General features: G+C 60.7%; 1 protein-coding gene across 9 annotated transcripts in view; it reads right to left on the bottom strand.

Annotated features, from left to right (window-relative positions):
• Nucleotides 1-2: 2 nt before the first annotated feature.
• The window catches only part of ABLIM3 (actin binding LIM protein family member 3), a 44,826-nt gene continuing 28,143 nt past the window's right edge, over nucleotides 3-16,685 (bottom strand). The window contains exons 3-23 of one of the 9 annotated variants that reach the window (XM_085074026.1): nucleotides 15,723-15,906; nucleotides 15,498-15,610; nucleotides 13,662-13,788; nucleotides 13,471-13,564; nucleotides 10,251-10,338; nucleotides 9,654-9,712; nucleotides 9,354-9,425; nucleotides 8,830-8,985; nucleotides 7,894-7,923; nucleotides 7,291-7,420; nucleotides 6,425-6,523; nucleotides 5,107-5,157; nucleotides 3,733-3,858; nucleotides 3,435-3,499; nucleotides 2,916-3,063; nucleotides 2,297-2,326; nucleotides 1,850-1,908; nucleotides 1,310-1,370; nucleotides 1,131-1,138; nucleotides 507-587; nucleotides 3-173 (exon numbers count right to left, since the gene is read on the bottom strand). In XM_085074026.1, coding sequence (XP_084930152.1) covers nucleotides 60-173; nucleotides 507-587; nucleotides 1,131-1,138; nucleotides 1,310-1,370; nucleotides 1,850-1,908; nucleotides 2,297-2,326; nucleotides 2,916-3,063; nucleotides 3,435-3,499; nucleotides 3,733-3,858; nucleotides 5,107-5,157; nucleotides 6,425-6,523; nucleotides 7,291-7,420; nucleotides 7,894-7,923; nucleotides 8,830-8,985; nucleotides 9,354-9,425; nucleotides 9,654-9,712; nucleotides 10,251-10,338; nucleotides 13,471-13,564; nucleotides 13,662-13,788; nucleotides 15,498-15,610; nucleotides 15,723-15,906 — 1,895 coding nt within the window. In that variant the 3' untranslated portion in view covers nucleotides 3-59. Of the gene's footprint in view, nucleotides 174-506; nucleotides 588-877; nucleotides 1,139-1,309; nucleotides 1,371-1,849; nucleotides 1,909-2,296; nucleotides 2,327-2,915; nucleotides 3,064-3,434; nucleotides 3,500-3,732; nucleotides 3,859-5,106; nucleotides 5,158-5,925; nucleotides 6,009-6,424; nucleotides 6,524-7,290; nucleotides 7,421-7,893; nucleotides 7,924-8,829; nucleotides 8,986-9,353; nucleotides 9,426-9,653; nucleotides 9,713-10,250; nucleotides 10,339-13,470; nucleotides 13,565-13,661; nucleotides 13,789-15,497; nucleotides 15,611-15,722; nucleotides 15,907-16,685 lie in introns of those variants that run through there. The other 8 variants (XM_085074019.1, XM_085074021.1, XM_085074022.1 and 5 more) reach the window with 8 other exon arrangements.

Here is a 16,685-nt window from a genome sequence, read left to right as displayed (position 1 = left end):
TATAGAGATCTCTCTATGTATATATTTATAGGTATGTATATATTTATAGTGCACTGCATTTAAAACAGCCGGGCCTGCTTCTTCAGCTCGTTCCTCTTCCACAGCGCCAGGCGGTCGAACTCGGCGATGGTCATCCCGAAGATCTGGTAGAATTCCTCCTGGGACAGGTGCCTCTGGGGAGAGATGGGGTGCTGGGCCAGAGCTGGGCACTCTGGCCACCAGCCAGGGCCAAGGAGGGGTCTGAGGGACAATGGGGTGACACAGCCCCCAGCACTGCTCCCTTGGCAAAGGGGGAGGACCTGCCTCCCTGCTGCCCCTGCCAAAGGCTCAGGGGACAGCTCTGCTGGCCAGGGGAGCAGCAGGAGCACTGTGACACTTGTGTACTTCTGGGGAGACGTGCAGATGCTCCTCACACAGCCACGAGCCCCTCACAGCCACACACCCCACAGGATCAGCTCCCTCTGTGCCCTGAGGGGATTGTCCCCAGGGGAAAAGGCTCTTCTCACCTCTAACCGAGTCCTGTCCACATCTTTGGGCAGCTGGTTCCTCCCTCTTGTCTTCACCAGGAGCAGCTCGTAGGGGTAAATCTGCACAGGGACAGGGAGAGCATGGGGCAGATCGAGCCAGGAGGTATTTGGGGCACACTTGGGAATGAGGCTCTGGGGGCCACCAAGGGAAAGCCTCCTGTCATGTTCAGCAGGATTTGGGTGGCACAGCTGACTCCAGGGCTTGGATGGGACAAGGCAGAGGTGGGAATTGCTCTCAGGGTGACTCTGATCCACCCTGAGTCTCCTCTGGAATAACCTGCTCACTCTGCCACACCAGGAATGACCCAGGCAGGAGTGTGAGCAGGAAACCAGCAGCACAACCCCCTGCTCTGTTCCTCACCCAGGGGACAGTTCTGCTCAGCTGAGCACTCGGGACTGGCAGGAGGGGGTGGACTCTGCTCCAAGCCCCACAGTCCTGGGATGAGGAGGATGTCAGGTGAAGGATGGAAGGGGATGAAGGCAAAGCATTGCAGGCAGAGGGCAAAGCTTCCCCCTGAAGAGCCTGGGGACATGGACACATCCCTGGGACTTCCTCTGAGACACATCCCTGGGACTTCCACCTCTGCAGCTGAAGGGTCTTACCTTGTACTCTGTGGGGAGAGAGAGAAGAGAGCCATGAGCCACCCTGACCCTCTGCAGTCACCACCCTCGCCCTTTTCACCCCATTCTCCCTGCAGCCCCATTTTCCAGAGCTGCCTGCAGGGGGTTGGCAGCCCCCCAGCATGTCCCCGGGATGTCCCCAACGCCGTGTCCCCCCTTACCTCGCATCCCCCAGTTGACGGCATTCGTGCTGTCGTAGTGGAAAAGCTCTGCGCTGGGAGGCTGCGGAGGGATGGAGAGAGGGAGGAGTGAGAGGGAAGCTCCTCCAGACGCTCCGAGTGGCATCTCCCGCGTCCCCAGGGCAGGACACCAAGGTCCCCACCCCCCGCCGGCAAACAGACACGAGGGGTGAAGTGACAAGCTCAGGTCACACTGAGACGGGAGCAGAACTCCCGATCCCAAGCTATCCCCAGCCCAGGATATAAAGCAAAGCTCTTCTGCTGGAAAGCAACACCAGCATCCCTCTGAAAATTGCCCTGTGGGAGCTTCAGGGCTGGCACTGCCCGGATAAGAAACTTTGAACGCAAATAAGGGTCACTTTGGATTGGCACAGGGCAGCAGTGACAGCATGGATGCAGAGAAGGGAGAAACAGGAAATCCCAGTCGTGGAAAGGGAGCACTGGGGGTTTTTGAGGAGCCTGGGAGAATGGGGAATGCCTGGGGAGAAGGAGGAATGCCTGGCAGCAGCAGGAGGCACTTACCCTGTGCAGCCCATTCCTCCTGTAGGCAGGAAGGGAGGCTGACTTAGAAATGAGGGGATCTGCAAAGAAGCCACCAAAGGGTGTAAAGGAAAAAGCAGGAATGAGCCTCAGACCCCTGGACAGCCCCCTAGGGCCACCCTCTGCCTCTGTGCCCCCAGCTCCACAGCCACCCAGCTCTGTCTCCTTCCAGCTCCAGCTCATTCCCAGCCTGGCTGCCTCCCGTGCTGATATTCCTCCCCCAAAATCCCTTTCCTGTGGCAGCCCTCCCACTTCACCCCTCAGAGCAACACATTCTCAGTTTCTCCGACTCATCTTCTGCCCTGGTTCAGCTCTACCCTGTCCCAGGCTTTCAAGGGCTCTTTCTTTGCTTCCCTTTTCCCCTCCCTGATGCCAGCACCTCCTCCGGCTCGGGGGAGCAGCCGGGGAGGGCTCAGGTCACACACTCACCGCTGTCGGCCAGGTAGTGGGTTCGGGGAGCTGCAAGGAGAGCACAGCCGGCTGTCAGGGAGGACCAAGCACCCCATGCCATGCAGAACTGCCCATTCCCAACCCCACAGATCCTCCTTGGGGCTCCCTGAGTACCCTGAACAGCTCCGAAAGGGGAAAAGTGCCACGAGGAAGGAAAGCATGGAATGGACAGGGCAGTCTGTGCTGGCAGGCTCTTTCCCCCGTGGCCCCAGGGACAGGGCTGGGTGCCCTGAGGGCTCTGTGACAAGAGCAGGGCAAGTGAGGGGCTGCTCAGCAGGTCTGGGGGGCCAGGAGGTCCCAGAGGTGCCAGCCCTAAAGGTCACAGCAATCCCGGCGTGGCTGTGCTGATTCCCAAGGGATCCTTCAGCCATTCCATGTGGCACTTTCAGGCTGCCCAGACACCCACCGGGCAGTGCCCCATCCCAGCTGGGCACAGGGAATGGATGGAGCCCTCCGGAGAGGAAAAGACCCTCCCGAGCCCAACTCTGTGCCCAGCACCTCTCATCACCCCTTTCCTCATCCCTCTCCACCCCACAGACTTCCCGAGGGGCTGGGGCTGTGCCGGGTGGGACAGAGGGAGGGACAGGGACATCCTTACAGCCATTGAGAGAGCCCTCGTAGCCAGCTGTGTGCAGAGCCTCTCTGCTGCTGGCCGAGCTCCGAGGGGGAGTCCAGGGGTCTGCGTAGGAGTTGGAGCGAGCCTTCATCTCCTCCCTCAGGATCAGCCTCCCGATGCCACTCTGGATCTGCCAGGGGGGAAAAGCCACCTTGGCCTTGTCCTTTTCCTTTTTTTTTTTCTTTTCCCTTTTCATTTTTCCTTTTCACTTTTCATTTTTCCTGCCCAGCCCTCTCTGGCATGCCCAGGAGGGCACAGCACCCCCTGGCATGGGCTTGGCATCTCCTGAGGATGAGGTGCTGGGGTGGGGTGCCTCGGCAAGGGGATGCTGTCCCCCTCCTCCAGAGCCCACCCTGGGGTGGCCACGAGGGGACAGATGGCTGAGGGTGGCAGGGAGGGTGGTGGCACCTTCTTGGGTGGCAGAGCTGCGCTGAGCCTCCTCCCGAAAGCCAGCTGGGGACAGTTTGGTGTGGCTCTGTGCCCGGCAGGGCTGTCACTCACCTTGTGCATGCCCCGGTCGTAGCTATCCTCTTCACCACCTGATGAGAACCGCCGGGCCCTGGGGGCTGCAGGGAGACACGGGAGGGCTCAGATGGGGACAAAAGTGGGGACAGGCAGGGAGCAGACTGTCCCCAGCTGCATGAGGGTTCCAGAGACCCGCATTTTGGAGTCACCTTGGCAGGCATCTCAGCCCAACTCCTCCTTCAGATCCACACCCACCCCAAAGCAGGGTTCCCTCCCAGAATATTTGGAAGCAGGAATGTTGTCCCTTTCTGCCAGCCCCGTGGGCATTGGTTACCTTTGGGGGAGCCTTGGAAGGACCAGTACTCCGACTCGGAGTGGTAGTAGGGGTCCGGGGAGTAGGCAGGGCTGTACTTGGAGATGTCCTCGCTGGTTTTGCTTTTGGTGGCTGCAGAGGGGTTGTCTGCAAAAGGAGCAGGCAGAGCCACGGTGAGGATCTGCACAGATCCACCCCAAAGGAATGAAATCCTCTTTCCCTCCCTAGTGACTGCCATGATTCATGTCCAGGACAGCACAGAGCAGAGTTGGGAATAATCAGTTTTCCAACTGCTGACACCTCCTCGAGACAAGGCTGCTGAGGCAGACGGTGGGGACAGTGACAAGCAGGGGCTGTCGCTGATGTGGCTGGGAAGGGACCCAGATGGCTGAGAGCCCACAGTGCCACAAGTGCTGGCTCCTGCACAGTGCTCATCCCAGTGCCACCAGTGCCACCAAGCTCCCTGTGCTGTCCTGTCACCAGGAGGAGAGAGGGGACGGAGGAAGGTTCAGACAGCAGGGAAAGGCTCTCTGGGTTCTGCCAGGGGGAGGTGGCAGCAGGGGGGAGCAGAGGGACTCTGGCAGGGCTTTGTCCCCATGGCAAGGACACACAAAGTGCTCAGGCTGGGGACAGAGCCGCAGCAGCACAGGGGAGCCCAGGGGGGATTCCTGCTGCACCAGAGGCCAGGAGAGTCACAGGGGAAGGAGCACCAGGGACAGGAGGTGGCAGAGCCATCCCTCCACCTCCGGCAGGCACAGGGGACCAGCAGGTACTTACAGCAGCAGGAGCAGCCAGCAGCAGGTGGTGGGAATTGGGCAGGAGGGAAGGGAGAGTCCAGGGAGAGAGAGGAGACACAGTTACTGCTCAGGGGGCGCTGCTGTCCCTCCATGAGCAGAAGCAAGTGGGGACAGTGCAAGCCAGCCCCGCTGAGAGCCACCAAACACCGAGAGCCACCAAACACCAAGAGCCACCAAACACCCTCCCCATCCTGCAACACCCCCAGGCATGCTTCACCCTGGAGCATCCACCCAGCATGGGCTGAGATTTTCCTCCAGGGCTGCGTGAAACTGCAAATTGCCTTTTTCATCCCTTTTCTGAGGCTGCTCTGACTCCTGATATCAGCAATCCGTGGTCCGTCTTGTCCCCTCTGCCACCCACCATGGCCTCACTCCTTCTCCCGGGTGTCACTGCCAGCCTTTGCTCCATCCCTCGCAAGAGGGACATGGCCCGAAGTCACATCAGTCCCCCACTGAACCCACTCTGCTGCCCAGAGGGGAAGCAGGAGCACCCCAAAAACCCAGCACCCAAACCTTGATGCCTGCCCCCATCTCCCACCCTGCCCCTGAACACGCCCTGGGGGGACACGGGGACAGTGACACCGCAGCCAGACCGTACCGTGGCGCTTGTAGATGGGAGGCTTCCTGTAGATGTTACTCTCGCCGGCAGCTGGTGGGAGAAGAGAGAAAAAAAGGGAAGAAAGAAGGGGAAAAGGGAGGTCAGTGTGGGCGTGCTGGGAGCGCACAGGACACGGGTCCTGCCGGAGCCACCACCCCAACGCCACATTGCCATCACACGACCGCCTCCGGGCCCTCGTGTCCCCGGGAGGGCGGCTGGGGCAGCAGGAGCACGGTCCCAGCTGCCCGCGGTGTGACAGGACATGCAGTGAGCACCCAGCGACAGCATGCACCGGGGCGGCGGGCACAGCCTGCCAGCCGGCAGCGAGGCACCCGGGCGGGTTCTGGGGGTGCCAGCACCGGCAAGAACCGCCTGCGAGCTACCTGCGGCGAGCCAACATCAGCCAAAGCCTATTTCGGCAGCAGAGAGAGAAAAGAGCGAGTCGGGAGGGAAAGCGGACTGCAGCCTGGAGCAGGCGGAGCAGGGAGGGAGCCATCCATAAACCACCGGGCGGCAGCGGGAGGGCAGGGCAGGGCAGGGCAGGGCAGGGCGGGCAGCGGGGCACAACCCCGGCAGGGATGGCAGGAGAGCTGGGGGAACCTCTGGGGATCCTCACGGTGCTGTCGCAGGGAGGATGCCACGCTTTGGGGGCAGGGGGAGATGCCAAGAGCTGAGTGGATGGGATGGTGTGGGGCTCTGACCCTGCTGAGGGCTGATGATGGGCAGCTCTGCCTGCTTCCCAACCCACTCTCCCTTCCTGCCCGCTCCGTCCCCGTCCCCGTGGGCTCTGCGTGGCCGGGAGCGGGTGGTGGCCCTTACCTGGTGTCCCCCTGCAATCCCTGCAGAAGGGGAGCAGGCATCTGGCAAGCCCAGAAGACTCTGGGGGGAGGGAGCGGCGGGCCCTAGGGGGAGTATAAAATAGTCATCTGTAGCGGGTGGGTGTGGAAACGCCTCTGGCACACACGCTGGGGCTGGTGGTCCTGGGGGGAAGGCAGGGGAGGGGACAGGCTCTCACCAGGGGACTCATCCTCGTGTGGGGAGTGGAGGGAGGGCGGGGAGGAGGAAGAAGAGGGGATGTTGCAAGGATCAAGCAGACTCCGGGCGGCTCTGGGGACCTCCGGGTGGTGACGGGGGGGGGAGAAGGAGGAAGGTTCAAGCCGTAGGTCCTGTTTATGGATGGCCTCTACCAGGGGTAGATCCTGCTGCCAGCTGGCTCTAGGCAGGCGGCGGAGCTAGGCATGCGACACAGAGGGGACGGCACATGCGGGCATGCCACGGACACGGCGCTCCCCCAGCCGCGGGGAGCTCCGGAGCCTACCTGGGATGTGGAAATGCTTGGGCGCTTGGTATGAGGTTGGAGTGGAGGACCTCACATCTAACTGGCTATAGTAGGGGGAGCTGCGCCCGCTCTCGGTGCCTAGGCGGGGCCGAGCAGAAGCAGCCGTGAGTGACCGAGAGAGAGAACAAGAGGCAGAAGAAAATGGGTGTTAAATGCGGCGGTGTTAGAACAGCGGGGGCGGCCCGGGTGAGTGAGGGGAGTGACGGGGCTGTGCGCCGGGAGGGGCGGTGATGGAGCGGGGGAGATTTCCCGCATCTCCGGAGGCAGGCGGGATGCAGAGGAAAGGCCGACACGGGGCTGGCCCGGGCCAGCCGCTGCCCCAGCGCGGGCAGAAAGCCGAGCGTGCTGCGGAGGCAAACGGTGATGAGCCCTTGGCGGTGCAGCGAGACCCTCAGTGAGCTCCGAGTGTCGCAGTCCTTCCTCCGCAGAGGACAGGAGAGACACGGCCCGGGCACACTCTGCTCCCCTGCCATGCTCCGGGCTGTGTGCATACACGTGTGAGTGTGCAAGGACCTGCCTGGGCACAAGCACTGTCCTGCACGGCCCTCCCAGAGCCACCAGCCCAGCTGAGGGGTCTTCACCACAGCTGGATGTCACCACCCCATCCTCCATGAGTCTCAGCTCATGCCTGAACCACAAATTCCTCTCAGCCTCTCCTTGCTGCTCGCAGGAGTTTGGAGAACCAGAGGATGTGCAGAGCTCACGCTGCTCCTCCCATCACGGACCACCCCAGGCCTCCTGCTGCTTGCCAGAGGAGAAGCCACAGAAATCCCAGGGATATTTTTGTGATTCTCGCTCCACTTGGTGGTCTGAGCTCAGCTCGGGCTTGCTGCCCAAATCCTCACCTGAGCGGTAGAAGTGGTGGGGGGACCTGGGGATGGTGGGGGACATGCCCTGGCGGCTGTAGGTGGGGGAGTCGATGTAGCCAGGGCTGGAGGCTCTTCTCTGCCGCGTGTCAAAGCTCTCGTAGATGTCCTGGGGTGGGGAAGGTGTGGAGAGACTGGGGTTAGAGCTGGCAGGAGTTGTCCCACCAATAGGGGTCCCCATGCACCAGGAGGTGCTCTGTGGGTGACACTCGGTGTCCTCTGAGGTCCCCAGCCTGCCCTGCCTCCCCTCTGCCAAGGCACAGGCAGCAAAGCTCAGAGTTTGGGACTTTGTAAATGTCCAGACAGGGGTTTTTTTTGCCTGCAGATTGTGCCTTTATCTTGTACTCGTTCCCAATTACTGGTGTCTTTCTCCACGGGGCAGAAGCTGCACCCTGGGGCCATTCTGCCAGGGAGGGCTTGCACCCTGCTCTCTTTGGGGTCTGAAGGACAGGACAGTCCCCCCATGTCCCCACACCCTGGGGCAGCCAACAGCCCGGGGGGATGATCAGCACAGCCCCTGGGCACAGGATGTCCTGTGGCAGCAGCAGGTGACAAACCCCCCAGTGCCCAGAGGGACGTTACCTGTGAGTATGGGGAGAGGGTCCCCAGGGACTGGAGGCAGCAGGAGGCAAAGTGAAGAGGAAAAGAGAGAGAGAGAGAGAGAGACAGCACACGGTTAAGAGGAGCAGTGACAGCCTGGGGTCCCACTGCAGCTCGTTCTCCCCATGTCACCAGGCAGAGAGGGGACTGGTGTCAGCTGGAGCTGAACTGGGACAGGACGCTGGCAGGGAGTGCCTGGCCAGGAGAGGAGCTGGCAGGAGGAATCAGCAGCTGTCACTCCTCACTGACCTCTGAGGAGGATGGAAGGCACAGAGGCCATGGCCCTGCTGCCTGCACTGTCCTGGGTGGGCTGCAGGAAACAGGCCTGGGAGAAAACCATGGCACTGGGGAGTAAGAGGTGCTGCTGCTGGTGCTGCCAACCCCTCTTCCAGCAGCGTTCATCTGTGTGAGCTGCTCAGGCTCTCCTCTTCCATGGGCTCCCTGAACTCACCCAGCAGCCCCAGCTGGGCAGGCAGGACAGTCCTGTGCCCTGTGCTGCTTGAGCATCTCCTCATCATGCCCTGGGAGAAATGCCCTGCCTGAGCCTCTTCCCAGGCTGCAGCACCCAATAGGGCAGCTGTGCTCCAGAGGTGCTCCAGATGTGCTGGAGGATTGTCTGTCAGAGGCCAGGCTCTGGGCTGTGATGGGTGAATTCCCTGCCCATCCCTCCTCTCACACAGCATTATCTGTCCCTGCACATGTCCTAAGGTCACTGCTTCCTTTCTGACTCCCCAGCAGCAGCATCACCACTTCACCTCCATCCCAAATCCTTCCAAGCCTCTGGGAGAGGTCCTACCCCACTCCTTCCTCCCTGCACTATTCCCACTGGGATGAACAAACCCCCACACAGCTCTCCCCCAAACTGGGGGCCATTCCTGCCCATCCCAGTGTTTTCTGGGATTTCTGGAGACTCAGTACCTCCCCATAGCTATATCTCTCCAGCGTCTCGTCCGACGTGTATCTGTGGTAGGGCTCATAGGAAATGAGGTCAGGACGCTGCACTTCATAGATGGCTTTAATCTTGGGAAGAGCTGCCAGGTCTTTGTAATTAAGGATCTCATTATCCACTTTAGCCTAGGGAGAGGGAGAGACAGAGACAGAGAGACGGAAAGGAAGAGGAGGAGAGAAGGGAAGCGAGGCTGGAGCGCACAGTGTGGAGCCAGCACGGGGCAGACAGAGCTCACTGTCACCCCAGCAGCGGGGACAGGTAAGAGGACAGGCCTGAGAGGCAGCAGTGGGGAGGGTAGAGGAGCTAGGAGGGCAGGACTGTGCCCTCTGTGTGCTCCTGAGCTGTGCCATGGCACTGGTGGCACAGCATGCTGTAGGGACGAGGGGGTTGTCCGTGCTGTCCCCAAATTCTGGGCTGTTCCCATCGAAAAGCAGCACAGGAAGCTGCTGTTGCCATCCCCGGGGCCCTGGGTGAGGAGCAGGACTGCACTTACGCAGATGACACGGTTTGGGGAGCCAATGCTGGAGCCAGGGGGGGAGATGGAAGTTTCTGATGTCCTTCTGTGCTGTGGAGGCAGAAAGGTGAGGGCAGGTGAGAGCAGGGCAGGGAGGGAGCTCTGAGAAGGTTGGTTTGGGGGCTGAATTTCCCTTTCACAGCCTCACCCACCCATCACCCTCTGGGCAGCCTCAGGAAGCCACTCCAGGTTTGTGGCAGTTCAGTTCCAGGAGGGACTCAGGGACAATGTCACCTGGGCTGTGTCACCTCTGGAGATGTCCCTCACCCTGCTGCTTACCTTCAGCTTCTTCTCTGCTCTGGCTGCCTGCTTGCAGATGGGGTGCCACACCTCAGAGCCTGCAGGGCAGCAAAGGGACAGTGTTTCAGCCCCACACACGGTCACCCCCTGCCATGGGACAGTCCCAGCCTGTCCCTGCCACCTCCAGCAGTGCCACAGGAACGTGCAGGGCAGTGGGGACTGAGTGTCTGTGACAAGGAATGGAACTAGCACTGAGAGCAGTGGCCAAACCTAAACTGGGACAGAAAACTCAGGGTGGATTTGGGGTGGCCCAGCCAGTTCCTGCTGGATAAACTGGGATAACACCAAGCTTGGGGCATCACAGCACCTCCATCCTTTGGGCTGGAATGAGCAAAAACTGGGCTTTGCAGGGTGTAGGGACACAAAAAGCATCTGACAAGGAACAATCTCCTCCAGCTCAGCAGCAGGGAAGTTTTCACGGAGAGAAATTATTTTTGCACATAGGAGTTGGAGAGCAGTGAGCAGGGGAATCTCTGGCACTGCTGCACAAAGAGACATTTCCAAGAGCTGTAAGGATCCGAACCCCAAACTGCCCCCAGCAGGACATCCCCACAGCCCTGCCGGTCACAGCCCTACCTGTCAGGTACATCTCCTCTCCCTCTGTGAACATCTGGTGGCAGCGCACACATCTGGCACAGGTGGGGTGGTAGTGCTTCCCTCCCGCCTGCAGGGTGAGCAGAGAGGAGTCCCTGAGCAAGGCAGGACACGGTGACCTGTCCATCCCGGGGTGACCCTGACAGCCCTCGCTGCTGCACGCAGTGGCAAGGTCAACAAACTGTCTGGGGTGGCCTTGGACACCTCCACATGCCGTGGAGAAACCCAGAGACCACTTCATCCCTGTTTTCAGCATGCTGGGCTACGAGTCAGAGCAGGAACCTTCTGCTCTCCTTGAAATGTTCACCAGCAAGCAGAGCCAGGAGGTCCCAAACCCCAAGGACAGTGTCCCTACAGAGCTGACACTGGGAATGGCCAAGACCCTCTGCAGCCATGATTTGCTCCTTCTCTGCAGATTCGAATAGAAACATTAAATTTGGCCCCAAATGCCACAGCAGAGAAGCAGTAAAGGGAGAAGAAGAACCCCAAAGTCCTCCCTGTCTATCGCTGCCATTTCCTCTCCCTAAAGGAACTTTTCTCTTTCTCTGCTCCAATTTCAGTTCTAGGGACAGCCTCTTCTCCAGCTGAGAGGAAGCTGGGCTGCTCCTTTGGCTCTTTTGACAGGGCTAACAGCTGAAATTGGGAGTTTGCTCCCCCTCGAAGTGTCTGTTAGCATCTCAATTACGGGCTCGTTTGCTGAGCTGGGAGCCAGCTCCGGGCAGGAGGAATCTGGGCTGATACAGCTCAACACAAAAATTTTTTTTTTTCCCATAATAATCCAGGAGAAGAGGGAGGAAAATTGAAGGTGGCAGAGGGAAGACGAGGGTTTATCTTAAAAAAAGAGGGTTATGATAGAGGGGGCTGGGAATAGAAGGATCAACAGGGAAATTTGCTGCAGGGGTAACTGAGAACCTGCCCGTGGGTTGTCCATAAAAATGAACCTGGAATTCAGTGTCTCTGGGGTGCAGGTGGCAGCCAGTCCCTCTAGTTTATGCCAAAAATGAGTGGAAGGTTTTAGGACAGGCAGGGGGAATTAATTTAGAAAGTTTGGACCCCTCTTTCTTTCTTTGCAGTGCAGGGAGGGGACAGCCCTGTGCCAGCCCAAACCATTCCATGGGGAGGGAGACTGGCTGCTCCCCCAGGAATACTCCCAGCCCATTCCCAGCGTTCATCCCATCACACACCTCCTCCAAAAGCCATCCCAACACCCAGCACTCCTCCTGGAGCAGCAGCTCTCCAAACCACACACAAACCTTGCTCCTTTTCCCCTGGTTATTATTCCAGCCTGCACAAGGCTGGTGGAGACTCTGAGGGAGCTGCTCGTTATCACTTGGGTCCCTTAAAGACTCATTAATCATCCAAGCCTGGCTGGGCAGCTCGGAGCAGTTGGGAACGCCTGGAGGCTGCCGGGATAGCACGAGGAGGCTCCTTAATGCCTAAAATTATTTAAAGGCGCCCTTTCCATCTCACACGCCGACAGAGAGGACAAGTGAAGCCTCTGGATTCACAGATGGTTCAGTACTGCACATCCCAGGGAGGGTGGGGAGCTCAGCCTTCCATCCCTGGAAGTGTCCAAGGGCAGCTTGGATGGGGCTGGGAGCACCCTGGGATAGCAGAAGGTGGGCAGGGAGGTTGGAATGAAATGATCTTTAAGGTTCCTTCCAGCCCAACCCATTCCATGATTTTATGACAGGAATGCCAGCTCCCCTCCAGCTCCTCTCCCCCAGTTCATCTCACACCACCCTGCTCACACCCCGGCGTGCCTGAGGATGCTCCAGCCCAGCACGGGGCTGTTGGGGGCTGGAGCTGCCCGGGGGAGGAGCAGCAGCAGGGATTCCATGTCGGGGAGCCTCTGGCTGTGTCCTGCTCCGTTCACATTCGCTGATCAGTGACCTCACGCTGGGCAGGCGGCCTGGGGCAGCTGCTGCAGTGCTGAGCTCATGCTCTGGGCAGTGTGGTACTGCAGGCAGTCAGCACAGAGCCTTGCCAGGCACACACAGCCCCCCGCGCTGGGCAGAGAGGCTGGGAGGCTGCTGGCAGCCAGCTCCAGCTCCAGGAGAGCTTCCTCGGCCAGGCTGGTGCTCCCAGGCCAGCCCAGCTGCCAGGAGCAGGGAGGTGATCCATCCGGGGGGCTGTGAGTGGAGCAGCCTGGTGACATCCTGGGACAGTTCTCGGCAGGCTGGACACACAGAAAGCCGCTGCCAGCCCAGCCTACAGCTCCCTGTGGAGCCGTGGTACCTCTGATTTTGGGATCAGCTTGCTCTTGCCACAATCTAGGGCTGGCAGAGCCCTTTTCTCCTGCTCAGACGTGTGCAAGGGGAGGTCTCAGGAGTGACTGAGCATAATTCCAGCATTGCTGCCTCTCTGTGCCATCACAGGGTCTAAAAATCACACCAGCCTTCCTTCTCCATGCCTTCTGAGCGTTTAAATCACCCTCAGACTGGATTTTCTGCCTTTTTAAAAAATATCCTTGCAAACACTGAGGTAGAACTGAAAGCACGAGAGGACATGAAAGCATGGCAGGAGGCATGGGCAGGAGGTGACCACCTGATGGGATGGACCAGCCCTGATGGACCTCTCTGTCCTTCCAAAAACCATCCCTCACCCCCCTCACCGGCTGTGCAGCCCCACCGCTGTCCAAAACATGTCCCACAGCCACCTGCATCCCTGCTGGGATCCCTGGGGAATCCCTGCATCCCCCTGTGGCTCTGCCAGAGCAGCTCCTCCCTCCCAGCCAAGCCTCCCCCCGGCCAAGGGGAGCCCCAGCTCTGGTTTCTGCCCTGCCAAGGGGTGTTCCACGGGCACCACTGCCCGCGGGAAGGGCGCTGCAGCCCCTCAGCCAGGCTCGGCGGCAGTGCGGGATGTGTTTCCACGGCAACAGGCAGGCTGCGGCTCAGGGATGCGCTCGGAGCAGGGCTGGGGACACCCCGAGCCGGGCACGACAGCAGCTGCTTGGGGCTGATGTCCCCGCTCCTCCAGACGTGTCCCAGCACTCCAGGCCACCCCAGGTGACTCTGGCTGTCCCCGAGCTCTGGTGTTCCACCTCTCCCACCCTCCGGACAAGGTGGTCAGGCTGTGACCACAGAGCTGCTGCAGGCAGAGCTGCTGTCCCCAGAGATGGAGGGTGACAGGATGCTGAAAGTGCCACACCTCCCCAGGGCGTGTCCCTGTCCCCCAGCCCGGCTGCAGCCGCGGCTCTCACCTCCAGGACGCGGCCACTGATGTAGCGGTCGCAGGTCTCGCACTTGATGCCGAACTGGGCGTGGTAGTCAGACTCGCAGTACGGAATGCCATCCCTGGGGAGAGGGAGAGAAGGCGGGAATGGCAGGTGAGCCCCTCGCCACCCGCCAGCCCCGGGGACAGCCCGGGATGTGGCAGGAGGGCGGCACTCACTTGCTGATGTACTCGCCGGTGAGGATGATGCCGCACGTTTGGCACTTGAAGCAGCTGACGTGCCACTGCTTCTCCAGGGCCAGCAGCGACTGGCCCTGCTTGATCTCCTCCTTGCAGCCGGCGCAGTCTGGGGGGACAGGAGGGAATGTGGGATGGCAGCGCAGCAGGGACATCCCCAGCTGCCCCCAGGCACCCTGGCACTCCCCTCACACCCAGAGCAAAGCCCTGCCGGGCGGGTTTTGCAGGGATGATGCTGTTACAAACACCCTGCTCCCGAGGCAGCCTCGTGGGCATCATTTCCTCATGGAAATTTGTCACCTCTGCTTGTTCCAGCACAAGAACCAGCAGGAAAGCTGGAGCTGGGACCTCTGAGGTACCACTGACACCCAGGCACAGCTCAGAGCTGGCTGTCCCTCGGGGTGAGGAGCCCAGCCGATGGGCTGAGGGGGTGACACTGGCCTGGCATGTGCCCAAGGGTGGGAAGTGTCCGGCAGCGAGCGCAGCAGAGGAAGGGCTGAGCTGTCCGGCAGCCACGTCCGGCTTGCTCACTATTTACCAGACTCCCTTCCTTCCCCGCTTCCCCTGGCTCCCATCAAGGCTGGGAGCAGGAAGCACATGGGCCTCGGACCCCTGACCTTGACTCCTCCTTGTCCTCTCCTCCCCCTGGGGCTGCCTGGAGGGGCTTTTTCCTTAACCCCCTCCCTGCCTCGGCCCCACACGGGAAGCAGGAACATCCCAGGCTGCTCCGTGCCAAATCCCTGCCTGCTGGACTATGGGGGGAAAGATTCTGAGCCCTGGAAAAACAAGCAGGATGTTTCCTCATTCAGTTCCTGCAGGTTTGGGGTTGTTTGCAGGGCTGGGGCTGCAGGGAGAGGCTCAGCATCCTCCTAGGGATGCCTAACCTATGGAATGCACCCTGCACCGCTCCCGTGCCACCCTGCTGGTGGCACTGCCAGGGACAACACGTGCAGGAGGGCAGGAGCGGTCTGCCTGCAGCTGCCATGAATAAGGCATGGTGTCCTCAGGTAACCCCGCTCCGGGGCTGGGAGGAGCGCCGGGAAGGGAGGGGAAGGCGGGAGAGAGGCAGAGCTTGGCTCTGGGCAGCTTCAGGAGCCCATGGAGGAAATGGGGAAGCTTTATCCTTTGGCTCATGCCAACCCTGCCATGTCCTCTCCATCGAGGCCACGGTGAGGGCTGGGGGGAGGGAGGCAGCCTGGGGGTTCTCAGGGGCTCATCAGCAGTGCCACCACGGTGACCGGGTGACAAGGACCGTGGGTGACACCACAGTCCTGGCTCTGGCCTAGCTGCAGGACACTGCTCCAGGCACTGATCTCCAGGGCTTGCCGAGCATGGCAGGAAGGGAAGGTCCAAAAGAGCTTGTCCATTGCTCCATTCGAGTTCTAGGGGTTCACCAGGGCAAGGGAATGAGCATAAAAATCCATTCAGTGCTTGCAGACACAGTGAGGAACAACAGTGTCATGAGTATGACATGTATGACATGTCTGACAGTCCCATGAGTATTGCCAGGGCTGCCTTTGGACACAAAGCAACCGACTGAGCACAGCCAGCTCCAGAACCTCCCCGTGAGCTCAGAGAGCACCTGCCAGGGTGGTGGCACCTGCCCAGGTCACACACAGGCCAGGGGAGTTTCCGAAACCAGCAGCGAGATGCAATCCTGGGTGGAGCTGCAGAACTGCCCTGTCCCTCCTCCCAAACCTCCGTGACACCCGTGGCTCCGTGCAGGGCTGCACAGTGACCCCAAAACCTGTCCTGTCACCCTCTCCGGGGACACTGCTGCCTCTCCTTGTGTCCACCACAGCACAGCACTCAACTTACGGCTGGGCCCGTGGATCTTGATGGGCTTGGTGCTGAGGAGCGCCTGGGAGCAGTTTTGGCAGACGCAGTCCTTCCCGCTGAACGTCACCTTGTCTCCGATGGGGAACGGCTTCCTGCGGCCAAGGAGAGGGGCAGGGCTGAGCTGGGCATTGCTCCTCACCCCCGGCGCCAGCAGGGAGCAGAAGAGCTTCTCCAGAGTGTCCCAAACCCTTGGTGACAACTCACCTGCAGGTGCTGCAGACAAAGCACTTGGGGTGGTAGGTCCTGCCCAGGGCGGAGATGACCTCGCCGGTGATGAAGTCCCCGCAGCTGTCACAGCGGGTCCCGTAGAGCTGCTGGTAGTCGTGGGTGCAGATGTACTCCTGGTTCTTGAAGAAGAAGCCCGACTGGGCCAAGTCGCAGCCGCACACTGCGGAGAAGCACATGCACCGGTCACGGCAGCTCCGGGATCCCTGAGCCACCTCTGCCGCCTCTCCAGCTTCCTGCAGGTCTCTCCGAGGGTTTCCCTTCCCACCCGGGCTCTGGGGCCTCCCCAGCACCAGCAGATGTCAGTGTCGGGCTGCGGAGGGTGCGGGATGGGGCTGCTCCCGGAGGGAATCCCACTGTCGGGAGGGAAGCCCTGCACTGCAGCGCTGCCGCTCCGCGCACAGACGGCCTGGGACAGCCCATCCCGGGCTCACCGCACCCGCCTGCCACTCAGCCCGTCGGCATGGCACTGCCGTGGTGTCAGGAAGCTGAGGACAGGGCTGGCAAAGAGCTGGGGATGCCCTAGGGACAGCTGGGTCTTGTCCCTGACCTCTGCACGGCTGGCTGTGCAGTGAGCCATCTCCACTCCCCGGACACAGCTGTGCCCTGACGGGAACAGGTCCCGGGAACACTGCGATTGCAGCTCTCCCTGCTTGTTTTTCCAGAGGTGTCCAGCCCAGCCCAGCTGCCCTCCCTGCCGCGGGAAGTGTGGGTGGTGCATAGCCCATCAGAGCAATCCGAGCAGACGTGGCCAGCCCTGGCCTCTGCACCATCTCCCTCCCACGGCTCCTCCAGCCACACAGAGAGCTGGAGAGCAGCAGAGCCTGGCAGTGGAGTGGCACAGGATGGCCTCTGCATGATGCCCATCCCTGTAATGTCCTGTAAGGTGACAGGGTGGAGAGAGGACCACAGTGTGACTGAGCACCTGCTGGCACAGCCCAT

The sequence above is a fragment of the Lichenostomus cassidix genome, chromosome 13 (genome assembly GCF_008360975.1).
Source record: "Lichenostomus cassidix isolate B80296 chromosome 13, HeHo_3.0, whole genome shotgun sequence".
NCBI lineage: Eukaryota > Metazoa > Chordata > Aves > Passeriformes > Meliphagidae > Lichenostomus > Lichenostomus cassidix.
Note: the sequence above shows the minus strand (reverse complement) of the source record. Positions and strands in the feature narration are given on the sequence as shown.